This window comes from Chelonoidis abingdonii, chromosome 9 (assembly GCF_003597395.2).
Source record: "Chelonoidis abingdonii isolate Lonesome George chromosome 9, CheloAbing_2.0, whole genome shotgun sequence".
NCBI lineage: Eukaryota > Metazoa > Chordata > Testudines > Testudinidae > Chelonoidis > Chelonoidis abingdonii.
The window spans coordinates 74,158,237-74,185,917 of NC_133777.1; the positions used below are offsets into that span (position 1 = coordinate 74,158,237).

The 27,681-nt window shown below is 47.4% G+C and overlaps 1 protein-coding gene across 9 annotated transcripts in view; it reads left to right on the plus strand.

Annotated features, from left to right (window-relative positions):
- CHD2 (chromodomain helicase DNA binding protein 2) overlaps positions 1-27,681 on the plus strand; it is an 81,923-nt gene that overhangs the window by 45,715 nt on the left and 8,527 nt on the right. For 8 of the 9 annotated variants that reach the window (XM_032783014.2, XM_032783011.2, XM_075069698.1 and 5 more), the window contains 19 exons: positions 4,222-4,410; positions 5,219-5,381; positions 5,802-5,954; positions 6,977-7,048; positions 8,651-8,800; positions 9,751-9,899; positions 11,242-11,338; positions 12,196-12,288; positions 12,850-13,023; positions 14,201-14,376; positions 16,169-16,210; positions 17,007-17,146; positions 18,056-18,194; positions 18,341-18,491; positions 19,934-20,056; positions 20,877-21,005; positions 21,725-21,865; positions 23,351-23,485; positions 26,849-27,027. In XM_032783014.2, the coding sequence (XP_032638905.1) occupies positions 4,222-4,410; positions 5,219-5,381; positions 5,802-5,954; positions 6,977-7,048; positions 8,651-8,800; positions 9,751-9,899; positions 11,242-11,338; positions 12,196-12,288; positions 12,850-13,023; positions 14,201-14,376; positions 16,169-16,210; positions 17,007-17,146; positions 18,056-18,194; positions 18,341-18,491; positions 19,934-20,056; positions 20,877-21,005; positions 21,725-21,865; positions 23,351-23,485; positions 26,849-27,027 (2,595 nt within the window). Of the gene's footprint in view, positions 1-4,221; positions 4,415-5,218; positions 5,382-5,801; positions 5,955-6,976; positions 7,049-8,650; positions 8,801-9,750; positions 9,900-11,241; positions 11,339-12,195; positions 12,289-12,849; positions 13,024-14,200; positions 14,377-16,168; positions 16,211-17,006; positions 17,147-18,055; positions 18,195-18,340; positions 18,492-19,933; positions 20,057-20,876; positions 21,006-21,724; positions 21,866-23,350; positions 23,486-26,848; positions 27,028-27,681 lie in introns of those variants that run through there. The other variant, XM_032783022.2, reaches the window with a different exon arrangement.

A 27,681-nucleotide genomic window follows, 5' to 3' on the forward strand; every position in this document is an offset into this window, starting at 1 on the left:
TAAGCGTCTGAGTCATTTTTGAAAATGAGATGTGGGTTCCTTAGTCACTTAGGCATTTTTTGGAAACTTTTACCCTGTGGCTAATAATGTGATGCAGGCCTTTTGAAGAAGTGAAGAAAAAGAGCTGGAGGTCCTTTGGCTATAACTAAAAGGTTACAATTTAGTCACGGAGGTCTTGGCCATCACGGATTCTGTGACTTTACTGGACCTCCGTGACTTCTTTAGCTTGCGGCTTGCAGCAGGGGCTGCAGCCGGGGTCATGTGCCCCTGTTCCATGGCTTGTGGCAGGGGCCGTGTGCCTGTGGTTGGGGTTAGAGCTTGGACTGTGTGCCCCAGCCCCACAGCTGTGTCCCCCCGTGGTCTCACACCCCTGTTGTGACTGCAGCTGCTAGAGCCAGAGCTGTGGGGACTTGGGCTGTCCGTGCCCCGTCCCCCATTGGACTCCAGCTGTCATTCCTCCCCCCCCCCCCCCCTCCCCCCCCCCCATTGTCCCCCCCCCCACCCCCCCCCCCCCACCACCCTAGCCCTGCTCCCCCCCGCCCCTGCTCTCTTGTTTTTAGTAAAAGCATGAAAAGGTCATGAGCACTCATGAATTTTTGTTTGTTCCCCGTGACCTATCTGTGACTTTTACTAAAAATAACAGTGACAGAATCTTAACCTTAGCTATAATGTACCTGCTACAGAGATTGTAACCTGCTGGAGTAAGGACCGGGTTCTGAGATGCTGAATTATTTTGATGGCTAAATGGAAGTGGTATTCTTCACTTCCTGTCTCAAACTGTTGCATAGTGTTTCTGTGCACTGTTTAGATTACCATTTAATTCAGCTGGTTTTGGATCAGGCCCTTAAACTGATGACACATAACTCTCCCACATTACATCTCACCAATCTGTTACCCTGTGTTCAGTTTGGAATCTGTGGGGTAAAGTATTAAGGACATATGAGGTTTCGATAGCAGATGGCTTAGAAACACAAAGCGGGTGAGGTCATATCTTTTATTGGCCCAACTTCTGTTGGTGAGAGACACAAGCTTTCGAGCCATGCAGAACTCTTTTTCGGGTCTGGGAAAGGAACTTCCAGCATCATAGCAAAATGTCAGGCGCAACAGATTGTTTAGCATAAGTAATTAGTGCACATTGTAAGAGACCATTCAAAGTAAAATGGCCTTTTAACATCCCTGCAGACATAGAACAAAAAAGGGGGCTAGTGGGTTGCAGATTGTTGTAATAAACCATAAATCCAGTGCTTTTATTAAGACCATGTTCTTTAGCGTCTAGTGAAGTTATGAATTTAAGCTCCCAGGTTCATCTTTTGAAGGTGTTGTGCAGGTTTCCTTTGAGGATGAGGACTGAGAGGTGAGATATGGAGTGATTGCTTTGTGAAAAGTGTGTTTTGTGAAAATGAATCATGCTTGTCTTTTATCATTTTTCTGTGTGAGTTCATTCAAGAGTGCAGTGACTGGTTTTTCCCACCCAAATGTTTAATGTTTAGTACACTGGAAGAGGTACACCATATGTGATAAGGATGTGTAGGATTCATGGATCTTGAAAGATGTATTGGGGGTGGTATTGATAGTTGTAGCAGTGGAGGTGTGTCCAGGTTTTGCATCTGTTGTTCTGGCAGGGTCTAGTGCCACTTCAGGTTGGTGAGTCCTGATCTGTGAGGAATTTGCTTCTGATGAGGTTGAGGCGTTGTTTGAAGGCCAGAAGAGGGGGTTCAGGAAAGATTTCTTTCAGGATGTGGTTCCTATTGAATATGAGTTGTAACTGTTTAATGATACCCCATATGGGTTCCAGCATGGGGTGGTAGATGACAACTAGGGGTGTGCAGTTGGAGGGTTTTTTCCCTGTATTAAAGCAGGTTCTCATGGGGTATTTGGGTGATCCCTTCCTGGATGCAATCTACTTCTCTGGTGGAATGTCCTTGTTTGGTAAAGGCAGTTCTGAGTTTAAGGTGTGTGTCCCAGAATGTCTCCTCATAGCATATTCTGTGGTGTCTGAGGCCTTGGCTATAGATAACAGATTTCTTCGTGTGTTTGGGGGGGGTTACTGGATCTGTGAAGGTGAGTGTGGTGATCCGTGGGTTTTTTGTATGTTATCATCTGTAGGGGTCTGTTGTTGAAGCTGACCATGGTGTCCATGAAGTTGATGCTGGTGGTGTGGGAGTGATCTAGCGAAAGCTTGATGGATGAGTGAAAATGGTTGAAATTTTGATGGAAATCTATGAGGAAATTTAGATAATCTGTCCAGAGAATGAAAATGTCATCAACGTATCTCATGCGTCATTGGTTTTGTAGTGCCTTTGTCCAGAAATTCTTCCTCAAGGTTGTCCCAAAAAGAGGTTGGCATATTGGGGAACCATCCTAGTACTCATGTCTGTTCCTGTGGTTTGGACAAAATGTTTGCTGTTGTATGTAAAATGGTTATGGGTGAGGAGGCAATGGATGAGTTTAGTGACATTTGGAGTGCATATCTGAGTGTCTTCCATTTTGTAGATATTTGAGGCAGGCAGCAAAGCCATCGTGACATTGATATTGGTGTATAGGGACGTGACGTCTATGGTGGCAAGGATGATGATCTGAGGGCGGTTGTTAATGTTGCAGAGTTTCTGGAGGAAGTTGGTTATGTCCTGGAGGAAGCTGGTCCTTTGTGTGGTGAGTGGTTTGAGGATGGTTTCTATAAGTCTTAATATTCCTTCAGTAACAGTACCACAGCTAGATAAAAGGGTTAAAGAGAATGGAGTGAGGGAGAAATACAAAAGAGAATGATTTAGAGAGGTTAGGCAAGCAGAGACATGGCTTGCACAATTCACTGTGTAGATAATTGTTAGGTTCTAGAGCTAAAATCAAAGATGTGAAAAGGAGATCAGTATCTTCAAATGCTAAGGTATCTAGATGTTATGAATGTTCATTGTCTGCTGCTATTTTAAATAACACACTTTCATATTGTGCAGAAGTTCATATTTATCTCCATCAGTCAGAGGCACAGAAGAAATACTTCTACTGATCAATATGTCCCTGTTAACGAGATCTGTTGCTATTTACTGTGTCTAATGGGCAAGGAACATCTTGGGATTCTAGAAGTTTGTGCAGAATGATTGTGAAGGTTGTCAACCCCCAACTTCTGCACGTAGTGCTGGGCCTTCCTCTTGCTATTACTCCAAAGCATGTTTTCTAATCTCTCTTGAGATTATTGTTGATGTCTCCATATCCTCTTGGTGACTGTTTTATTGTCTAGTTGCAATTCTTGTTAGGAAAGATTTCCCCATATCAAGCTGTTCTCCAGCTTGTAGCTGCTTCTTTTTGTAGTACAACCAAACTAAGCCTCAACTGACAATTCCCGCCCCCCCCTTTTAAACTGTTTTTTTAATGTTACGTATTGTCCACAATTTTACTTCAGGGCAATTCCCACATGTAACCAGGAAATTATTAGCAGAGTCCTTGATAAAAACAGATTCGGTGGTAGTTGGTTTTTCCAAAGTAAAATGTAGCTCTTGGTAGGAACGATGGATTTAGCTTACCATCTTCCATTATCATCTTTCTCGAAAAGTTTTTGCCATGTTTATTCACTGTACTCCTTATTTCTAAACGTAAGTGGGTTTATGTTTTGTCTGTTATGATCACCCATAGCTGCCGTAAAAATATTTCCAAATGATGGCTATGGCAGCCAGATGTGGTTGGTCTAGCCCTGCCTTCTGCAAAGGGACAGTTTTGTTAACACAGTGGCTCTCCTGCAGTTCCATATACATTTCTTGATGCTTCTTCCACTGAAGTGAATTTCCCTTTGACTCAAAGACTGTTCTAGCTCCTTTCTCAAAGAATCAGAGACCATTAACAGTGTTGATCCTATAATCCCATTTTTGTTTCCCTGTGTAGGATATTTGTTATAGATAAAAAAGGCCTGGCCCTTTGTTCCTGAGATCTAGGCTATATATGAAGGCAGCAGCTTAGACCATGGTTGGAGCAAGGACCTATAGGACACGAGTGTGTTATTCCCAGCTGTGCCACCAATTTGTTCTGTAGAATTGGGCATGCCCCTTAATCTCTCTCTTTCATTTTACCCCTCCTGTGAAATGGTGATCACTTACGTAGCTCAAGGGATGCAGAATATATAGCTTGTGGGGCATTTTGAGGTCCTCAGAAGACTGGCATTGTGTCAGTGTAAACAGAGCAAATGGTGGTTAAGAGGCCTTCTAACCCACCTCTCCTAAATTGTACCACCAGGTTTGAGTTCTGGGAGGATTTTGAAGATGATCATGGGAAAGGGAGAGAGAATGGCTACCAGAGCCTGCACAAAGTCCTGGAGCCTTTCCTTCTGCGCAGGGTGAAGAAAGATGTGGAGAAATCCCTGCCGGCCAAAGTGGAGCAGATTCTCCGGGTGGAAATGTCTGCGCCACAGAAGCAGTATTATAAGTAAGGCATTTACTGAGTGACTGAAGGTGCCCAGTGGAAACGGATTTGGTGGGTTACATCATTAGTGTGTCTGGTGGCTGTGGTTCTGTATCCCCAAACCATTGTGGGACACAGCATAAGTGGCAGTCTCCTTCAGTAGGGGGGCCTTTCTGGTGAGAAGCAGAGTAAGATGGTACAGTATCTTGCCTGTGTGTTGCCTGTCCCTAGGGCAGTGGTTCTCAACTTATTTATCATTGTGGGCTGCACATGCGATCCACAGTGTTACTTGGGCCGCAGGGGCTGGGTGGCAGGGCAGTGGCAGCCCCTGACCCCTGGCACGCGGGGCAGGCCGGCAGCCCTGACCAGACCAAGTCAGGACTTCGCCGTGTGGGCCTGCCTTTAGTGCACAGCTGAGCTGGACCACAGCTGTGTGCTAATTGGGCCGTGGGTTGAGAACCGCTGCCCTAAGGAGATGCTGCAATTCACTCCACTGGGTGGTTTGCTTTTAAAATGGAGTGATGATGTAATTTATCTTGTCAGCATCCAGGGTGGGGACCATGCCTGTCTTATTTCTGTAAAGGTCTGTGCACAACCATGGTGCCTTGTAATATTAAATAATAATCTCCCAGAAGGAGGTGGGTTGGGATTTCATGTAAGGAATAAGCAGAGTTTCATGCGATGGAAAAAGAGATGAGGAGAGAGACGGGAGAACTGTCGCCCAGGCATAATAGTTTCTGAAAGTTTCTCCGGAGAGTTCAGTCTGCACTGTCCCCCACTGAAATGTCAGGGCCTGACCTGAGGATTTTGTTTCGCCTACTGCTGCCTGCAGGTGGATTTTGACAAGAAATTACAAGGCTCTCTCGAAGGGGACAAGAGGAAGCACGTCTGGCTTCCTTAACATTGTGATGGAGCTGAAAAAATGCTGCAATCACTGCTATCTCATTAAACCTCCGGAAGAAAACGAAAGGGAGACCGGCATGGAGATGCTGATGGTGGGTAGTTGTTTGGTGGGTAATTTCTTTCCCCTTTATTTCCCCCCATTCCTGCCTCTGTGCCAAAACAATATCTTGCAAGCAGAGTTCCTGTTTCCTCTGTCCCCTGGACATGCTCCCTAACTCCTCCCCACAGCCAAGCCGCTGCTTCTTCAGCCTTCCTCCCCGGTTAGGGGTGGCCTCATGTCTAGCTAGATTGGATGTCTAGAATAGGATGAACATACAGCATAAGATCACGCTTTGATGTTTTAGTCTCCGTCAAGGGCTTCCGCTCTGTAAAGCTCTGTGATGGGGCTGGATTAATGCTGGGACAAACTGGACTTGAAGAACAAGGGCAGCCTGCTGTGCTGCATGTCGGTCTGTACAGAGCATACAGGGCATGGCTGGAAGCATCTGTTGGAATGACTGTTACTTCTTCAGTCTCTAATCAGGAGCAGTGGAAAGCTAATTCTCTTGGACAAACTGCTGACCAGGCTGCGTGAGAGAGGTAACAGAGTCCTGATCTTCTCCCAGATGGTGAGAATGCTGGACATCTTGGCAGAATACTTGACTATCAAGCACTACCCTTTCCAGGTGAGGAGGGTTAGTGGTAAGCACACACTCAGGGTTAACTCGAAAGTTCAAATCGGGGAGCACTGAGGGGACATAAGCGATTTAAGTGCTCAGCCTACCTGAGGTTGGTAGCTCCAGCTACATAAGGCTCCAAAGCAAAGTGCACTGATGATAACTGGGAAGCTTCACTGTATTCCTGCTCTTCTAAGTGCTGATCAAGCCAAGAGAATGAGAGAGATGTGCATTTGTGATGTGAACATATACGGAAGGCGAGAATTCAGTGTGTGGGTATTGATGCTTAAAGTGCTGTGTGGTTTGGGTTCTGGCTACCAGAGAGATGGCTCTTGCTCCAGGCACTGTCTTTTGAGCAGATGCACTTTTGCTAAAAGTCCCGAGATGTGAACATCTCTGAGTCTGATAGCCGGGTGATTTCAGCAGAGAACTCTTGGCTTTGGAGCTGGCTTCCCTTGCTGGTCCCTTCAGGCTAGGCCATAAAGCCTGTGTGTTCTGCCTGAGGTGGGCTGTGAATTGGCTGCCGTATCAGCGTAGCTTTGATATCAGCTCCATTTCTTTTTGGCTGGGGCTGGCTCACCAGCCCACCCACGCCTTGTTTTTATAGAATTGTACGTGCGCCTGGCGGTTGCTACAAGGGGCGTGCTTTAAACGTGCGAAAGCACAATAAATAAAGTCCTGTCTTTTGCAAAACATCCCTTCCTCCTCCAGGCATCTGCATCAGCCTTGATCCTTTGATAAGCTCCAGAGAAGACTGTAAATGCAGAGATCCTGGCTGGGAGCCTGTAATGAGAGCTGAAGTGTCACCCACCGTGTGACTGCTGCCTAAGCATGCTCCCCGCCTCCCTCCCCCTCAGCCCAGCAGGTTAAAGCAGTGCAGTTATTTTTAATCAGCAGTTATTTTTAATGATTAAATGCTCCAAGCTGAAGGTATGTAGGACAGGAGACTGGAGCTCCCAGAGCTTTGGGGCAGCATTTCCTCAGGGTTCCTTTACTTTCTTTCTTTCTATCATTATTGTTGATCTTTCCAGCGCTTGGACGGCTCGATCAAAGGGGAGATCCGAAAGCAGGCGCTGGATCACTTCAATGCGGAAGGCTCTGAGGTATGACAGCTGTGGGGCCGTGGGGGTTCCTGCCTGAGGGAAAATAGCTTCAGAAGGGAATGGGATGGGACGCTCGAGCTTGTGCCAGTTCGCAGCGTGGCCACAGCTGCCATTCGTCCCCATGGAGCTCTGGCTTTGTCTAGAGACATGGCAGTGGCATGTTTTGTATCTTGTGGCCATCTGTGTCGCATGTGAAATGCCCCAATGCCTTACAAAGGGTGAGGCCTGAAAATCAGACCCAGAAAGAATCTGCCAAGAATTGAACCCCCTTAGACGTTCCCCTCTGTGGACCTGGGAGTGAAGCGGTCACACGGTGACTTGCACAGGCTGGAGCGTGAGGTTGTCTCTGCCCTTGAAGTGTCAGAGAAAAGGGCTGCTGGAACTGTAGGCAGGCAGTAGTGTCTGGTAGCTGCAGTGAAGTCTTAAGGACCAAAGGGCTTACGGCCTTGCAATCCCTCCCATCTGGGCCTACTCACTGGCGTGAGCCACTTGATTGCTTTGTGTTTCAGGCAATCCAGCTGCCTGAAAAAACAGGACTTTGCTTGGAAAGCCAGAGCTAACGGAGCAGATAGTAAAGAACAAAAGGAGACAAGGCCAAGTGCCTGGTGTTAGCAGGAAGCTTAGGGAAAAATAGGACTGAAAAAAGCAGGAAGGTGAGCAAGGGAGCTGGCACTGTGAGGGAGGAAAGGGATTCTCAGAGAGATGGACTCTAGAGAGGACTGCCTGAGCGAGGAGGGCCTGGCCCAGGCAGTGAGTCACAGAGTCCATGGCAGGCTTCGTTTTGTGTGGGGCCAATCACCCCGTAGACGTGCCAGTGACATACACACATGTTTGCTTGCTGCTGTTGTGAGGGTCCAGTACACACCATAGTTTGACCTTCAGAAGCTACAAGCCGAAGGTGCCCTTCCTTCTAAAGCCATTTCTGAGTACTGCTGCCCACAGCGGCACCTGCTGGGCTGATCTTGGAGCAGCGCCCGCCCCTTCAGCCTCCTTACGTCTCTGTCACTCGCTGCAACTCATGTTACATGTGCTGCCATCTGCCAGCTACTCCTTCCTCTGCCTGGGAGATGCTGATGGCCGCCACATGTCCCTGCCCATTGCACTCTGATACCCATCAGCATCCCCTAAGATTACTAATATGAGGACTGCTTAAATGGGATGGAGTAGGGATTCCTTCTTTCTGCTGCATATCTTTCCACTTCTCTCCCTATGCTGCTCAAATACCAGAGTTCTCTGTCTTCCGCTTTTCTTTTCCATCGTTCTACAAAAGAGGAGGATCCTTCTCACATGCTGCCCTTGCTCTGAGCACCTCATTATCCCAAACTGTCTTCAAACTCCCTTTCTTTTCTCTGTTCTGTGATGACTCCGAACTTCCTCTCTGTCTCTAATAAACCCTCACTCCCAGACCTTCTCCATTCTCCCTAAACTTTGCATTCAGTTGCACCTTCCTCTCCGTTGACCTGGCCACACATGCAGATGGGCCCTGTAGGATATATTGTAACCTGCATTAGTTCACTGGCTTTTGCATATATGTGTTTTTAAGCAGCTGAGATCATTTTGTGTGAGCAATGTTGTACACGGATATCTTGTCATTGTATGCAGGACTTCTGTTTCCTGCTGTCAACACGAGCTGGCGGACTGGGGATTAACTTGGCTTCTGCAGACACTGTGGTTATCTTTGACTCAGACTGGAACCCCCAGAATGACTTGCAGGCTCAGGCTCGGGCTCACAGAATTGGACAGAAGAAACAGGTCAGGAGAGCAGTCTTGGATCCATTTTTCTATGATTCAGTCCAGTCATATGCTGTAGCATTAGCATCTGTGTCAGGACTCTGCAGAGCTCGGTATGTCAGGCTTATGTGGGCTCTGCAAATGTATTCCTTCTGTTTGAGCTATATGATCCTTCAGGTTCCCCAGAAACTCAGGGTAAGCTGGAAAACTGAGCTGGAAAACCAGATCAGCCCAAGTTTGCTGGTAACAGGGCCTGAATTCTCTCGGTAGGTTCATGGATCTGGGTTGGGTATTGAGTTAATCACAAAACAAAGCAAATTTCACATGGTTCTTAGTTTCATAACTAAAATTGCACACAACTCTGGCATCAGGCATTGGCGTCAAGCAGGGGACATCATCGAGGCTGGGAGGCCTAAAAGCTTATCGATACAGCCAGTATGAGGCTTAGAGAGAGCAGGCATGTGTTCCATCTGTACTTTTATTGTGAGTTTGTTGTGTTTCTTTGTTTATATAGATACACACACAAACATACACGCACACACTGCTCTATCTCAAACACTGGTTATGGGCTTGTTGCAGGAATCACTGGCTGAGGTTTTCTGGCTTGTGTTATGTCGGCGGTGAGACTTAGATGATCATACAGGTCATTTCTAGTTGTAAAATCTACAAACAATATTTTTCTGAGTTGTCACTGAACCTCTGATCTAGAAAGAAGGCTGGAGATCTGGCAAGAGCAGCCTTTCTAGTGAGTTTGGTGGGGCTGGAAGTCTCTTGAGAATAGCTATTCCCATGGGATAGTGTGTGTTGGGTTAGGGGTTCAGATATACCATTCAGGATATATCTTTGCAAGAAGGGACCATGCGGAAAGGTTATTGCTGTCTTCTGTTAAACAGCACAGGGTGCATTGTAATTTAGGCAGGACCATATGTTGCAGATCCACAGAATAGCTCCACTTTTTCTTTGCCCTGCAGGTGAAAATTTACCGCTTAGTCACCAAGGGGACAGTGGAAGAGGAGATCATCGAAAGGGCCAAGAAAAAGATGGTGTTGGATCATCTGGTGATCCAGCGTATGGACACCACAGGCCGTACTGTACTGGATAACAACTCTGGGAGATCCAAGTAAGTACCTAAGTGGGGAGGAGAGCATCAGATGGAGTAAGTACAGTAATCAGTGTCGCTCCTGTGGTGACTTGGGTAATTAGCTGGTAGTGTAGTTGACCAGCAAAAAAAACCCCTACTAATGGTAGCTCACCACTAACTTTGGCTCATGCGGTTGTTGGTATGGAAACTATATGGGATGCCAAAGTTAGCAAGAAAATACAAAGAACTGGTATTGAAGTCTCCTCTGTTTTTCATTCCATCTTTTTCTTTTTTTTCCTTTTCTTTCCCTCTCTGTTTGTTTCTGAGCTTCTGTTTATTGCCCCCTGTCCTGGTGTGGTCTTTGGCCTGTTTTTCCTCCTGTTAGAGGCTGTCACTTTTTTCTTACAAGGCCCCCAAGGTCACTGATATCTGAAGAAGTTGACAGTAGGTTATAAGTGTCCCACACAATTGGTCTCTCTTTTATGCTGGCTCTACAGCTGTAACCAACTAGGATCAATTGGAGTCTTTTCCCAGCTTGTCACCTAAACATCTGTTTAATATTGTGATCTGCGGTCTCTTCCGCTCTGCAGCTGGTGCTGTAGGGAGAAAATGGCCATGGGGACCATTTTGCTCTAGTTAACTTCTGCAGTTCCTGGTGCCTTAGGTGAAAGACCACGTATCTGGAAGTATGTAGAAGGAAGGGTCATTTCACGTGCAGGTTTCAGGAACAGTACAGGGAGTCTCCTGGGTTTTGCAGACTGGTGGGTCTCCCCACTTTACTCCTGCAGTGCAGTAGTAAGTGCTTTGTGATACCAATGCGGTAAAGGTATGGGAACCCAGAACTGATTCAGATGCATATGCAAGGCTTGAAAGATTCTGGGGTTTGTGTGTCAGTACTAAAACTTTGTAGTGAATTTTACACAGCAAATGCATCCTTCCCTGTGTTGCTCCCCTCTCTTCCCACCTCGCCTTTCCAGAGACTTCCCTTGTGTGTGATTAAAGCTCTCAAGAGTTCTTCCCCACTTCATCCCCCTTGATATACTCCTGAGGCCACACATCAAGCTAGCCATCCTTCTAGGACGCACTTCCTTGGAGCCCATCAACACTGCTGCTTAATTGGCCATGTGGCTCAGTATTGAGTCATTTGATGTGCTGCTCTCCTTTCCCTGGGAATGGAGCATGCTGCCTTGACAGCGCTCCTAACCCCTGACAGAACAGGAGGAGAGATCAGGATCAGAGCTCAAGGCGTTTCTTAGTGCAGGGTTGAGCACTTACATCACAACGTTGGCCTAATGAGGGAGGCTTAGGTGTGTCTTTCTACCGCAGCCGGGCTGGCTTGGTGGCTCCTGAGAGTCAACTGTGTTTTTGTTCCTTTTTCCAGCTCAAATCCTTTCAACAAAGAGGAGCTGACAGCTATTCTGAAGTTTGGAGCTGAGGATCTCTTCAAGGAGATTGAAGGCGAAGAATCAGAGCCGCAGGTAGTTAAAATTAAAATAACCTAGCTGTGCTCTGATAGTCTTCATGAACTTCACTTCATTGGCAGTACTGCATGGGGAAACTGGCATTTGTCCTGACTCTGTTGTACTTGCTCTGTGGATCTGAGAGAGCAGTTCAGTTTATAGTTTGTCAAACTGACCCCTGCCATGGGACACCAAGTTCAAATTTCCAGAAAAGCTGAAGGGAGAGAACAATGGACTTGGGAGGCAGGGATGGGACAGACTGTGGAGATTCTGATCAGATTCCTGAAAGAAATGGTTGGGGTTTCAGTGGTAGAACCTTGTCCCCCGTCAGCCCTCTGCACATACATCTGTAGCTATGTGAATAACGAGTTAGTGTATTGTAACAGGGCCTAGTGAGTCCTCTTCATCCCAGCTCCTCTTAGCCTCTTTGTGGTTTCCACAGGAGTCAGTGTGTCACCTCTTTCCCATCCAGTGCAAGATTGTTTCTGACATTGTTACCGAATGCTTTGAACAGTCCTGTTAGTGGGCCATGCAGTGGCCCTCAGCCATGTCCCTGCAGGGAACAATTCCACAAATGAAAAGATAGCAGTCGGGAATTTTTTCCTGATGTTCAGGCTGTTGTTTTCTCAGCCTCACCCGTCATTCCTCTTCATACCCTCTTGTTCCAGCTAAATAGTCTGTCATCGTCCTCAGTGATGACGCTTCATCAGTATATGCAGCCCGTTAACTTGTCTTCCCCACCTCCCCTTGTTCACTTATCCAAGCGATGCGTGTTCCACAGTCACACCTCACAAGTCAATCCTTAAACCCCTCCCTCCCTTCTTTCTGTTGCTGTGCATCCTCTGATTTTATCATAATTTCTTTCTGACTGGTAGGAAATGGATATTGATGAGATTTTACGCCTGGCTGAAACACGAGAAAACGAAGTGTCCTCGAGCGCCACGGATGAGCTGTTGTCTCAATTCAAGGTACAAAGCAAATAGATTTCCTAGGAACCAGTGAGTAAGACTGAATCGCAGCAGAGTAGGGTCGTGAGTGGCTATGAACGGTCTTTGCCAAGGTCAGCCTTGTTTATAAGGTCGGTGACAGGAGAAGGGACAGAACTGGCCAGTGGTGCCCCTGCATGTGGCTTCACGGGGTTAGGCTTTAATCAAACAAGTCAAACTCTTTGCAAGGTGCACGGAAGCAGGTGGTCCTCAACCAGCAGGAGGGGGGCTGATAAGTTTGGTGGGTGGGTTGCACTAAAGAAATGTGTGTGTATAGGTTTTTAAATGATTTTGGTGGTGGGGAGGAAAATCTTAAACTTCGGGAACTGAAATGCCAATCTAGCAAAGGCTCCAGCCAAAGTTTATAAATTGTATGCACTACTTGATAGCAAGAAGAGATGACAGACAACAGAACAGGACGACTAACAGATGGATTTCTTGGGGAAATGCCTTAAGAGAAAAAGGTTGAGACTGAACCAACGTATCTCTGGTGACTTTACCACGAGGAGCTTCTAATCCCATGGGTGTGCTTTTTCTTATAAGGTAGCCAATTTTGCAACCATGGAGGAAGAAGAGACTGAGCTGGATGAGAGGTCCCAGAAGGACTGGGATGATATTATTCCTGAAGAGCAAAGGAAGAAAGTGGAGGAGGAGGAAAGACAGAAGGAATTGGAAGAAATCTATATGCTGCCCAGAATCCGCAGTTCCACTAAAAAGGTACAGCACTGCCCTGGGAAGCTGGGAGACAACAGGCCACAGGAGGCTAGTGGTGGGTGCCCAGTAACAATTTTGTGGGATTTTGATTTTTCCCCCACTGTTGCTAGTTTGGAACAAAGTACAGAATAGGCAGTAGGTCTGCCATGCGGAGTACGAATTAGGCCCCGAGTCTTTAGTGCAGGGTACGTGTCCAGGATGAATTGGGTAATGGTGTTTCTAATTCTACTTGCGCTTTATTTAAAAACAATAAATACTGAAACCTGGTGGCAGTAACAGATAGAAGCACAGGGGAAAATAGCCAACTGCGTGGTGGGGACTAGACTGGAGTTGGTGTTTGGTTGCCTCATAGGTCATTTCCTGGAACCTTTTTTCCCATCTCCTCACTAAGCTTCACACTTCACCATGCTGTTAATGCTTAAACCTAACCTGTCCCTTCACACCCAGAAGAGGCAGTACCCTTTCCAGGTTAACTGTCTAGGTCAGGGGTGGCCAAACAGTGGCTCATGAGCCACATGTGGCTCTTTTACAGTGAGTGTGGCTTGTGGAGCCCCCCATGTCCCCCCTTCTCAACCTACCAGACTGGGGGAAGGGGAGAACTCGAGACCTCTGCCTTGCAGCAGGGCGGTGGGATAGGGGCTTCTGACCAGTGAAGAAGGGGGTCTTGGGACTTCAGCCCCATGGGGCGCACCTGCCAAGGCTTGGGGCAAAGCCCTGGCAGATGCTTCCCGCGGGGCAGAAGCCTCGAGCCCCAGCAGTGGAACTTCTGAAGATTGTGGTACACGGCTCAGAGGGTCAGTAAGCTTGGCCACCCTGGTCTAGGCGCTATGATGCATTCAAATCCTCTAGCAATAGGACCGTGCACGAAAACTCCACTAGGACATGGAACCCCTGCTTCATTCGCATGCTCCAAATGCGGAACTTAGCGTTGTCTGGAAATCTGTCAAAAGGGGATGAGCAAATACACTGAGGCCTTGGGCATCCAGGCACTTCAAGGGGGGCAAAAAAGGGAGGTTCCTCTAAGACAGGATGATGCCAATGTTGATCTGATTGGCCTTACTTCAGAATAAGCACCAAGAGGTTCTGCATTTGCATTGCCAGCCCATGCTACCAGGGAGGAGTTGAAGGAGGTTGCAAATTAGCCCTTGTTACCCTAGTGCTGTCCTTCTGGCTCGTTCAGGCTCAGCCAAATGACAGTGATTCTGATGCTGAATCAAAGAGAAGGATACACAGGTCATCTGGATCAGAGAGTGAGACGGACGATACTGACGACGATAAAAGGCCGAAGCGCCGGGGGCGCCCGCGGAGCGTTAGGAAAGACACAGTGGAAGGATTTACTGATGCTGAAATCAGGAGGTCAGTGCTGAGCCCAGGAGACTGTTAGATGAGCACGTTCAGAAATTCTGCCCAGACACCGACACAGCTAGGGTAGGGCCCTGCTCCAGCAAAGCATGTGAGCACCTGCATAACCGTAAGCCTGTGGCTGGTCCCAGTGAAGTCAGGTCATATCGACTGTTTACATTGGAGGTGGGCAAACTACGGCCCGCGGGACCGTTCTGCCTGGCCCTCGAGCTCCTGGCCGGGGAAGCTAACCCTGGCCCCTCCTCTGCTGGCCCCCCTTCCCTGCAGCTACACTGCCGCACTGGCAGCGCTCTGGGCGGTGGGGCTGCGAACTCCTGCAGGGCAGCGCGGCAGCGTGTCTGGCTCTGGCCAGGCGGCGCGGCTGCCAGACATGCTGCTCTGAGCTGCATGGGAAGGGGGAGGGGAGCAGGGAGGTTGGACAAGGAGTGTGTGTGTGGGGGGGGTTCTGAGGGGGGTAGTCGGCGGGAAATGGGAGGGGGCGGATAGGGAGCAGGCTGTTTAGGGAGGCACAGCTTTCCCTAGCTGGCCCTCCATACTGTTTTGCACCATGATGTGGCCCTCGGGCCAAAAAGTTTGCCCACCCCTGGTTTACATGATTAAAGTTAAGCAAGTGAAGAAGTGCTCCGCTGGACTGGTGCTATTGGCTCCCCAAAACCTCCATTTCTTGGGGATCTTCTGTGCTCACTGTTGTGCCATGAACATTTAATCAGTTCTGAATGACAGTGGCAGGACTCCTGGTGCTTTATTAACTTAGTATTGGTGTTGTAACTGAAGAATTAGGGGAGAAATCAGGCTTTATTGGCTCCAGACATTCTCTGAACTTTTATATTGTCAGCTTTGCCACCTGCCGATGGCCTTTCTAGGCCTGTGTGAAATGAGCTGATGATCTTTAGTCTGGTTCTAGTGAGATATGTGCCTGTGTTTCACAAAAATTGCTCCTGAAATTGTCAGCTTCCATCAGTAATCTCAGGTGGATTGACTGGGTCCATCAAATTCAGCATTAAGGTACATGGCTAAGGGGTTGTGCAGGAGACCTGAATGGCTGGTAGTCAGTCCATGGAGAAACCAAGGACTCCTGTCTTTGTGCTGTCCCACTGGCTTCGTTCAGGAGCACCAAATTCACCTGAAAGAAGACGAGTTTCCTGGCAGTTTAAATGTAAACGAAAAGGAAATGTTGATATATTTGGGAAAAAATAGTAGCCCTGAAAGAGTTGGTGCCGTAAGTCAGGATAGTGAAGTTTCCCCTTCCCCTAGCATCACGTTTCTCAGATCAGCTGACTTGTGCAATTCCAAGCCAGTTTTTGTCCTTGCCATCTCCAAGATAGAACTTCCTCTAATCTCTTCAGTCTTTGCAGAGCGCCTGCATCCTAAGGCTGTGTCCAGAGGTTAGGCCAGAGATGGGAAAGAGGATTTCTTGAGCTTTAACCAACTTCCCTTCATCTTTGAGTTGCTGATTTTTAAACTGAGCCTCCATCAGTAATTTACTAAAATTGTGACTGCCCCCATTTCCCCCTCACCTTTTATTTATTTATTTGCAATGACTGGCGCTCAGGGTTAAGTCATCCTCTGTCCTTCTCCAATTCCTTCTAGCCAAGGAGCTCAAAGCTCTTTGCAAACACTAATGAATTAAAACTCACAATAGCCCTGGGAGCGACTTAGACCTTGGACGTGAAATACTGGATTGACAGAGGGGATGAGCCAATTAAATGTATCACCATGTTTTTAAATACACCTGTAATTTAGGACCCTTTTTAGTGAGATAGTTTTGCTTTTCTTTTTTGCATAGGTTTATCAAGGCTTATAAGAAGTTTGGGCTTCCACTCGAACGGTATGTGCAAACTGGCTCTGATCCTGAGAACAATTGCATATAGCTTAGTTGTAGTTCCGAATGCTGCACTAGTAAACAGGAGAGACAAATAGCCACATGAAGATCTCTGTGCATTGCACTACCCCAGGCACAATTAACTGACAGGCATCAAGTATGACATAGGCTTCTTCGTTGGGGCAAAGCCTGACTGGTCTGTCATATTCAGGATGAATGGTGTGCAAGTGCTGCCATTGGAGATACAGGAATTGCCAGGTGGTCTCAGATGATAGCCACTGGTGGATGTTTCAGATGAAGGCCCCCTCTTCCCCTGCGCGTGCCTAGTGCATTATGCAACACTGCAGGAGCAGGGCACACAGGGTGTCATCTTCTGCAAAGCAGCCCTGTACCAGTCAAGTCCCCTGCTATGTGATCACCTGCTTCTTGTGGTATCCTGCAACTCTCAGGTACCAAAGCTTAACATGGGTCTTGCTCCTGGTGGTATTGAAACCATTATTTACCTGGCAAGAAAAGGATCAGCAACCTGAGGAGTCCCAGTAAAAGAGATCAGCTCAGAGGCATAGATGTGTTGGTTCTCCTAGGTAGTGGGGAGCTGAAGTTAACACACAGACAAAAATCCCAGTTCCTGAAAAAAGTATTTCCATGCCCAGCAGTGCAAATGCTATTGGCAGTGATATGCTTGATCTAGGAAGCTTTAGACACCTGAAAGAAGCAGACAGGCTAGGCCCTGTGTCTCTGAGCAGCACTATCAGCCAGGTGTTGAGTCTGATTCTTTCACGATTCTTTTCTTCACTCTCAGGCTGGAGTGCATTGCTCGCGATGCAGAGCTGGTGGACAAGTCCATAGCTGATCTGAAACGTCTAGGGGAACTTATTCACAACAGCTGTGTGTCGGCAATGCAGGAATACGAGGAACAGCTGAAAGAAAACCCCAGTGAGGGTAAGTGAAAGGGGTGGGTGCTGATTTCATTAATCTCTTGGTGGTGTTGAGCCAACATCCTGATGGGGAACCATCCCCATGCTGGGTGACATGGGACACCAGATTGGAGGTTGTAGTCTGTTAGCCAAAGAACAGTACAGACTTCACCCATGCTGCGTCTGCTAGTGATCTGGAGGGAGCTATCTCTAAGAGTGAGAAAGCTATTCCAGCCTCTAAGCCGTGAGTCTTCTGCTCTGACTGAAGGGTGTCAGTTGGAACCGTTAGCGTCTGGTGGACATGGGATTTCTAAGGCATGGGCTACGACCACCAACTTGTTTCATGTTAGGTTGTGGAGCAGCCAGCAGACTGGTTTGCTTCCTGGGCTGGAATCAAACCAATAACATGTACCCTACACTATACCTGTACCTGCAGTTAATCAGTCCTCTGAGCCAACCAGTGCCCCCACAGCACTGGGTAATTACCCTGCACGTCCTTCCAAGACTTGAGGCAACACACAAGGCTGGATGTTCCTCTGCATGCTCTAGCTTTCTAGGAAGCAGGGTGGTCTGGTGGCTGGCGCAGGAGGCAAGGAATCTGGAGACACGGGTGTTATTGCCAACTCTGCCATTAAGTCTATGCGTGACCTTGGCTGAACTGAGCTGCTGAAGTGGCTGAACTCATGTTGTTGATTTGTTTGTAATTAAGAAAATGACTTGGGAAGGGGCTTGGAGTGTAACGAATCACTCCTTACCGCTCTCTGAAAGCAGAGCCTGCTTTTCAGGATCTACCCGAGCATTAGCAGCCAGCTCTAGATGTAAACAGAGGATGATAGGAGGAATATAAAGCTCTTGAATGTATCTGAGCCTTTTCCAGCATCTCTTTCATTCTGTCAAAGTGCTTTCAGCTGAAATGTTTGTTGCTGTTGAACAGGGAAAGGGCCTGGGAAAAGGAGGGGTCCTACCCTCAAGATCTCTGGTGTCCAAGTCAACGTGAAATCCATCATCCAGCATGAAGAAGAGTTTGAAATGCTGCACAAATCCATTCCCACGGACCCGGAGGAGAAGAGAAAGTGAGTTGGCATGACTGGGAGGAAAGTGCAAGGAGCTTGGGGTTTAGGGCTGGCAAAAGGAAAGCCTGGGTTTGCAGATTTGCTTTGACACCACAGTGTTGGAAAGGAGCCCCTCACCATCCCTCTTGTGTTTGAAATGCTTTCAGGTACTGCCTGACCTGCCGCGTCAAAGCTGCTCATTTTGATGTAGACTGGGGAGTGGAGGATGATTCTCGTTTATTACTGGGAATTTATGAACATGGCTATGGAAACTGGGAGCTAATTAAAACAGACCCAGAACTGAAGTTAACTGATAAGGTAGGTCTTCATGTATTGCTTGCTTTAGTTCCAGGGCTCCAGGAGAACATGTTTGCTTCCTCAAAAACGGAGTTTATATTGGTACACACTTAAAATAATAACAACAACAACAAGGAAAGCAATGACCATGACCTCTCTGGAATGCTGCATTCCCAATGTATTTATGCTGATTGTGTTAGGTTTCCCCCATAGTTAATACTGAGCTCAGACAGTGTCACTGCTGACAACCCAGATGTTGTTTGCAAAAATTAGGTCGTGTCCTGGCATGAATGAGCACCTTCAGGTGTGATGCTCAGAACAGCATTTTAAAACTGAAAGAGTTGTGGGAATCTCTTCCTTACAGTGGTGGTACAGGGGAGCCCCTCTAATTCTCCCTTTGCTAACACACTGCGCTGATGATTCTTACCCCAAAGACAGCAGCTTCACCTCACTTCACAACACAAATGCCCTGGCTGAGTCATTGCTGTATGTAAATTACAGTCAGACCAGTTAGTTTAAAGAAAACAGCGATAGTGGAGCTCCATTTTTATCTGTTTATAAAGACACAAACCAGTGAAATCAACTTTACAGAAATAGCTTTTTTTACGAATGATTTTTTACGAATGATTGTTTACTTTTACCAAATATGCTACGCAGTACTAGCCTACTGTAAAATGATATCATAAATAAATTTGGCTTGTCAGAACAAGGGAGCAAAGTGTCTGTTGCAACACAGGCTTCTTGATGTATTTTGCAGTGAGTTTGCTTGCTCACTGGAGAAGTTCTTCTGTAATCCGAGATAGCAGCAATTGAAGTTCTTACCAGACTGTGCTCACACATGTCCTGCACTTACACTACCAGCATGGAGCAGGGGTGGCTCTAGGCATTTTGCCGCCCCAAGCGTGGCAGGCAGGCTGCCTTCGGTGGCTTGCCTGTGAGAGGCCCCAGTCCCACGGATTCAGCGGCACGCCTGCGGGGGAGGTCCGCCGAAGCCGCGGGAACAGTGGACCCTCCACAGGCAAGTTGCCAAAGGCAACCTGCCTGCCGCCCTTGCAGTGACCGGCAGAGTGCCCCCAGTGGCTTGCCGCCCCAAGCACGCACTTGGCATGCTGGTGCCTGGAGCCGCCTCTGGCATGGGGGTGCATCCTCCCCTCACTCTCGAATTGGTAGAGTTCCGCATGCTGCCTTATGAAAGGAGGAGACTTTTAAGGGAGCTCTTTGGCCTAGATCCTCGTGTGGATTTAGGCACTTGACTCCCATTGAAATTAGTGAGCGTTAGCCTCCTAAATATCTTTTGAGGATCTGAGTCTTTGTGCCTGGGAGATCAGGGTAAGGCAGTTCCCCTGAGACATTGAGGTTACCTCACTCCCTTGCTGGATGCTAGGGGAGGAGATTGTTACTAGTGCTTGTCTGCTCACTTCAAGGCTTGATAGGTGCATGTGGGTGTTTTGTTTTTATCAAAGATCCTACCTGTTGAGACAGATAAGAAGCCTCAGGGAAAGCAGCTCCAGACCCGCGTCGATTATCTGCTGAAATTGCTGAAGAAAGAACTGGAGAAGAAGGAAACTGTGAAAGATGGGGAAGAGGTGAGTGAGAGGATGGCTGAGTGCCCCTAGGAGGGACATTGGACACTGCTTAGAAGGAAATTACCTACTGCATTTCTAGATCATGAAATATTCTGTTTGAACGGACTGTGATTGTGTTGTACTCTGATCCCTTCATCCCATTGAACCTAGAGCTGGTGGGGCTTGGCTCTCAGATCCTAGGGCCAGGCTAACTTGGCAGATCTGTCACCTAGAAAAGGGCATCTTTTTACCTGTAAGCTGTGTGTGCTTGATGTGTGAGGCATCATACATAGGATTCCATGATTCTCATTTTACCAAGTCACTTGTCAGAAGCAGAAGTGAACCCTAAAGAGATGTGCACAGATTTTATGAAAAATTATGGCTTACGTAGGGTTGGATGCTGAATGCCCCAACTAGCAAGGAGCGTTGGAGCTGTGGAGATAGAGAGTGTACCGAGAATAAAGCTCTTTTTATCCCAGCCTTCTTCCTCCTGGATACTGCAATGTGGGTGTCACATTAAATACCCTCTGGCAACAGGCACCAGCTCTCCTTCATTTGCCCCGTCACCAGGCTGCTTGGTTCTAACAATTCACTCATACTAATTTTGTGTGTGTTCAGAATAGTCCTTCAAGCCTTCAAACCTCAGATGGATTTCCTCGTGCTAGCTAAAATAGGACTCTGACGGAGGCTGTAATTCTAGTTAGTGGCTCAGTGTCATTTCTGATGGCCCATTGGATCTTCTAATGCTCCAAACAGACTCCTACTGCCTAGAGGAAAAGAGATGATGTTTCTGTTTCAGGAAGTGGTTTTCAAGCCGTAACTGGTTTCTCTTCTTCCCCAGACCAAACTGAAGAAGAGGAAACCACGCGTGAAGAAAGAGAACAAAGCTCCCAAAGTCAAAGATGAGCATGGAAATGACCTGTCCTCTCCTCGGCACTCGGACAATCAGTCAGAAGAGGGTGAAGTCAAGGTGTGTTGACCCAGGTGGAGGGGGTTTTTACAAAGCTGCTTGAACTGTGATGGTGCTTCAGAAACTACACTTGAAAAGCACCTGTTGCAACTTCACCAGACAACCACTAGGGGAACTGCAGAGCATTAAACTGAAATAGGGACCTGGCAGCTCTGCTCTGGAAACATGTTGAGTTACTTGGGAACATAGGTGGTGAGGCCTTCTCCACCTATCTCATTAAGCCAATGCTCAGAGCATTGTGGATGGGCCCCAAAATGGGCCACTTTCAGCCTTTGTTGGCTTGGAGACCGTCCTCCTCAGAAAACCTGCCACTGGTGAAACCAGAGTTTACCAAGATAATTCTGATCTTGGAAAAACCCTCTCTTGGGTCGCTCTGCACATAATTTAAAGGTTTCTTAATGCTTCTGATCAGTATCTACCTTGAAGAGCTGAGCCTACTGACTAGCTAAATTAAATTAGGGAGTGTTATATGTAGCTGCAGTTTACTAGTAGGCTGCAGAATGATGCCGGTTTGACGGAATAACCTTAGCGGCAGGGTTTGTGGGGGTTGGGCAGATTACTGCTTTGGCCTTGCTTAGGTTAATCGGAGCTAGGAAAAGTTTGAATGAGCAGCAAGAATCAGCTGCTCTTGCAGGATGTAGGTTTATAGAGTAAAATGTGTCAGAGGTGAGGGGCTCTGACTTTGTGAACCATGTTTGAGCCTGTGACTAATTTCCTAGGAGGATGGCTTGGAAAAGAGCCCAGTGAAAAAGAAACAGAAGAAGAAAGAGAACAAAGAGAACAAGGAAAAACAGTCAACCACAAAGAAAGAAAAGGAAGGCGATAAAGAGAAGAAGAAAACAAAGGATAAGAAAGAGAAGGTATCAGGAATATCTTACATGTAACCTTTAGAAACATGTTACAGGCTGGAGATCACATTCAAGATTTCAGATTTGAATCCTGCACATACCAATACCTGTCAAGGAGAAACAGTTTGAGAGGGCAGTGAAGTCCCTCCAGGGAATATTAGCAAAGATGGGCACAACGTGAGATTTGACATTCCTAAAGACCCCATGGGAAAGAATGCTAGGGCATCCTTTACTAGTGAGCATTGGGGAGGGCTCTTTGCCTCTTAGCCTCCAGAACTTTTTGAAGTGAGGGTTTACCCTGAATAAGAGGGAAAAGATACCTGCAGTGAAGAATGGAAAAGGTCACCTATTCTGTGGGTTGGGAACTAAGTATAAAGTGTGAAAAGGAGTGAGCTATTTTCACACTGACTTGAAAAGACAGCTATCCCCAAACAGAAGAGTATCCCAGAATGGCTGGCATCAAGAAAAGGAGAGAAAAAATTTTGGAGCTTATTGTTCAAAGAGTGTGAGGCTTTAATTAGTCTTAGTGTTGGCAGGCTGTGTCTGAATTGCTCTGGACTTCAAATCTGTCCATACTAATCCGACCTACACAGGGGGCATGAAATATCATCTTGGCTGTTCCCATGTTGGCAGGGATTGATTCTGTCAGCACAGGTGTCAGGGTATGCGGGAAACGTAACTTAGTTGCCCCTTGGACATTGGGTCACTGTTGTCATGGGCTGGATTCAGACTAGGCACAGGTGAAAGGCTTCATAGTAATGACTTGGGGTACTTGAGGTCTATACCAAATGCTAGTGTATTATGACACTGCGGTCCTAAGTCAAAGCTGAGACTTTATTTCAAATCTAGGGGAAGTCCCCTTCCCAGTGAATTGCAGCATGGCCTTCAGCTGTTGATAGGAATAAGGGAGAAGTGATAGGTTCTGAGGCTGAAGCTCAGGATCAGTTGCTTTGAGACTTCGGTTCTGTTGACAGCTCTTGCCCCAATTTCCTGGGCAAGCTTGGACAGCTCAACATGTTCACTAGCAGACAGGGATTTGGGGTGCCCAGCTGAAGAGCTGTTGGGCTTGATTTCCAGAGGCTCTGGGCATATGCAGTTTCCACTGACTTGTGGAATTTCAGGCCCTTCTAAATATCAGGCCATGTGGGGGTCTGCCCTTCCCAGAGGATACGCACCCACTGTGTGACCCTAATTCTCCAGTGCAGTCCCTCACAGGCGGGTTTAGCCTCTGCCTGTGTACAGACCCCAAATCAATGGTGCCACTTCTGAAAACGTTGGCCCAGGTGTGTCTGTGCTCCAGTTTCCTCTCACGGGTGTGATGTGACTCTTCATTCATTCATTACTCTCAAGCACTTGTAGAGCTTTGGGAGGAAGATGCTGCAGAGGGGCATGCCATTTGTTAATTGCCAATGGTAGTCATCACAGAGGATTTCACGGTGGGCCATGCAGAATCCCCAGGTTTGGCTCACTGTCAAGGGGCTGTTTGTTCTTTTCAAGGCCAAAGGTAGCGAGACCAAGTCTGGAAGCAAAGGGAAGCGATCTCAAGGTCCTGTCCACATTACAGCAGGGAGTGAGCCCATCCCCATTGGAGAAGATGAGGATGATGACCTGGACCAGGAAACGTTCAGCATAGTGAGTATCTTCTTCTGGAGACAAGGGCACAACAGTGGGAGCTCTAGGGTTTCCTGTCACACTAACACCACTGTAAGTTATGAATATCTGCGGCTTCGTTTGCCTAAGTGCCCTAACCTGGACCCCACTGCTAAGCAAGCAGCCATTGGGGATTCTATAGACTCAGTACACTCCACTCCTGGAAGGAAAGGTGCACTTCACATTGCTTAACAGTGATCCCCTGCAGCTAATTTGAGAGCACTATGGATAAGTGGCAAAAGGAGTCCTAGCCAGGACTTCTCCTTGGCTGAAAGGATGGTGGCTCTGACGTGGGACCTCAAATGGGAGAAACATCAAGGCCTCCTTAGAGAGCACAGTGTTAAAAACAGGTTTGGAATATCTCCTCTCTAGATTCTGTGCCACTTAGTTGCACTGGTAATGCATGCTCTCATTTCATCTCTGTTGGGAACACGACAGAAGTGGGCATAGCAGAGGCAGTACAACACCCTAATTCACTGTAGCACCTTCTTGTTTCAAACTAAAGCTTTCCATTCCCACAGCTGCCATGACCATCATAGCCAAATGTTGTGACCCTGTAGCAGTGTATGGCAGACTCTTTCCCTCAGCAGCCAAGGGGTTAACAGGTTATTCTTGGGCTGGAAGAATATTGAGGCCACCCTAGAGTAACTTTTGTATGTCCTGTAGATCCACATTTGCTCACTGAGTTGTTGTAGTAAGTCCCACTGTAAGTGCTTTCCAAGCTGTGCAAATGAAAACTCAGCAATGTGCTGCCAGTGCAGACTGGTGAGCATGGCTGCAAACACAACAGTTAGGCCTTGGCTACACTTGAGAGTTACAGCGCTGGTGGTGGCTTTACAGCGCTGTAACTCACTCCCCGTCCACACTGGCAAGGCACATACAGCGCTGTATCTCCCTGGCTACAGCGCTGGCTGTACTCCACCTCGACGAGAGGAATAAAGAGAACAGTGCTACTGCTGCAGCGCTGGGGTGCCAGTGTGAACAGTGATTAATCTTACTACGCTGTAACTGACCTCCGGAAGCTTCCCATAATGCTTTTAAGTAAAGATAACTCTCTGTGTTTTGTTGTGATGCCTCTGTTTGTTTTGTTGTGAACTTGGGGGCTTCCGGAGCTGCTTATCTAAAAAACAAACACAGCTCCTGTTTGCTGTGAATGAGCAGAGACAGGCAGGGGGATCCCTTTGGAATGTCCACAGCTAGTGTTTGCGTGAGGAGAGAAGCAGCAGGGTGGGCAGGGTCCATTTCAGAGCAGCTGCTTATCTGGTCTGTGAGGAAAAAAACAAAGAGGGCTGTTTGTATTTAGTGAATGAGAGAGGGGTGGGGGAAGGGGTCAGAACTTGCAAGGCAGAGAGCTGACACAATGTCGGCTCCAAAAATCCGCGCTCTCTCTCCCCCCTACGCTCCCTGTCACGCTCCACCCCACCCTCTCTTTTGAAAAGCACGTTGCAGCCACTTGAATGCTGGGATAGCTGCCCGTAATGCACCACTCCAACACTGTTGCAAATGCAGTGCTTTCCCTACATAGCTGTACGAAGACAGGTTTAACTCCCAGCGCTGTACAGCTGCAAGTGTAGCCATACTCTTAATATAGTCTCTTACGCTGGACTCTCCTCTGCCTGGCTTGTATATTTGAAGGGGGTGCTATCAACTTGAAAGCCAATCAGTTTTTTTAAAACAAGTAAAAAGAACAGGAGTCCTTGTGGCACCTTAGAGGCTAACAAATTTATTTAAGCATAAACTTTCGTGGGCTACAGCCCACTTTTTCAGACGCATAGAATGGAACATACAGTAAGGAGATATGTGTTCATACAGAACATGAAAAGGGGGAAGTAGTTTCAGATACTGTATTTACTCTTGAGGCCCCTTGCTAATTTTTTTTTCCAGTCCCTTTTTATTTAAAAAATAAAACCAAAACATTTCTTGGTTGTTTCTCCGAAAGACTCACGCAAGCAATGGGAAAGTGACTGAAAAGTACTGACTGAAAAGTACTCCTGAGGGCATTCTGCACCCAGTAATTACAAATCTTGCCCCAAAGAATTAACAATTCTGTGTACAATATTTTAAAATTCTGTAAATTTTATTTGTCAAATAAATGTGGAGGCTCCAGCATGGCGTTGGGGAGCACAAGCCACTGGCTGCACAGAGGAGATCACTGTGCATCTTCCCCCCTGGCACTTGGACTCAGCGGTGAGACTGCACCCAACCCTGACATAGTGCAAGAACTGAACCTGCTCTAGAAACACCCCAGGGCCCTGCCCCTCCGTGCCAGGTGCACCAGGTGTGGGCAGGCAGGGTCAGCATGGCAGGATCCAAGCGTGGAGGGATCCAGGTGTGGGTTGAGAGGGTTCTGTGTGGGACAATCTGGGTGCGGGTGGCTCAGTGGGGGATCCGGGTGTGGGGGGGATCTGGATGCACAGGGGCTTGTTGAGGGGTTCTGGGTGCAGTGGTAATGGGACTATGCAGGGGGGTCCAGGTGAAGGTGGTTGGGGCTCAGCAGGATGTGGGGTGGGTCTGGATGTGAGGGGATAGAGCTCAGTTGGGGGGCTCAGTGGGGAGTCCAAATGCTGGAGGAGTGGGGCTCAGTGGGGTGGGGATCCAGGAGCAGCTGGTTGGGGCTTGGTGGAGTGGGATCTGGGTGGAGATGGTTCATTGGGGTTGTCCTCTGCCTCACAGTGACTTACCTCTCTGCCAGCTGCCTTAGGCACCTGAAACATACTGCTAGGTTGGGTCGTATGATGGCTCTTGTGGCTTCCCTGTCAGAGAGTCATTTTTCTGCAGGGAAACAAAGAAACATGCAGAGAACATAAATTCTGCACTTGAGCAGTGATGCAGATTTCCCCCAGGAGTGAAAAATGAGAGAGTGAAACTGGCTATAAGCAAAGTGCTGTTACGTACACAAATGATGGTTTCCTCTAATTTCTTTCAGTTTTGTTAACAGCAGTAGTTAAAAAAAACTTTTTATCTGTCAGTGTGATTTTTGATAGTGAACCTATGTATTTTATCTTCAGTGCATAAATAGTAACGTGTCCCTTGATTATGAATCTAGACCTCAGGATATCAGACTGAATGCATGCTCAATCCTTGCAGAGCACATTGTGCACTTCCAGAAGGAGGAGGGGGTGGGTGGATGATGTTGAGGACAGGCTCTCATTGCTTTATGCTGCGTGTCTTTCAAAGTCTGCTGTTTGCATGGGGGACATCTCCTTATTTTAAAACTAAATAAAGGATGACTAACAGCTGGTATGAGTGAATTTTCCCCGCCAGTGATTGGTTGAGAGAAGGTCAACAGAGGGTAGAACCCAGGCATGAAATTAATGAATTTTTGCTCTGTGTTGCTCATCCAAGTGCAAAGAGAGGATGAGGCCAGTGAAGAAGGCACTGAAGCAACTGGACAAGCCAGATAAGGGACTGACAGTGCAAGAACAACTGGAGCATACTCGCAACTGCCTCCTGAAAATTGGAGATCGCATCTCAGAGTGCCTTAAAGCCTACTCTGACCAGGAGCACATCAAGCTGTGGAGAAGGTAACAGACCATTTTGTTTTTCTTTGGCTAGTCTGTGAATATTTAAGTGAATTTACTGCTTATGGAAGGTGCTGGATTTTACAGCCCAGAAGTCAGATTCCAATGTTCCCCTCCCAGTGTTTCCCCCCAGCCTGTTTCAAAGACCCTCTTGAAAGCTGACCGGGGGATGGTATGTGTGTCAGGAACCATGGCCCATTCAGTCCTGGACCTCTTGGAGACTAGGGCTTCGTCTACATTAAAAAGTGTCACCAGCTTAAAATAAATCAATTTAAAAATAAGTTTGGCCAAGCTGGTGCAAACTCTGTGCAGACACCTGTGCGTATCAGTTGGAGAGGTGCTGATATCAATGTAGCTTAAGTTACTTTCCTTACACTTCCGCGAAACTGAAACAAGCTCCGTTGAAACTGAAATATGAATGTCCGCACACAGACTGATGCAAGTTGATGCCTAGGATGCCCCTTTATTAGGAACTAGAGGGTGGCTGCTAACTCCTGTTATCTAGGCCACTGATTAGCCTTAGGATGGGATCCGAAGTACAGTAGAGTTGTGCTGATGCAAGAGAGCCAAAAAGGAGATGGTGAAGCTGAGTGAAGCCTGCTTTTCCTGTCCCAGATGAGTGACATAGTCAAAGTAAAGAAACAGCATTCGTGATGA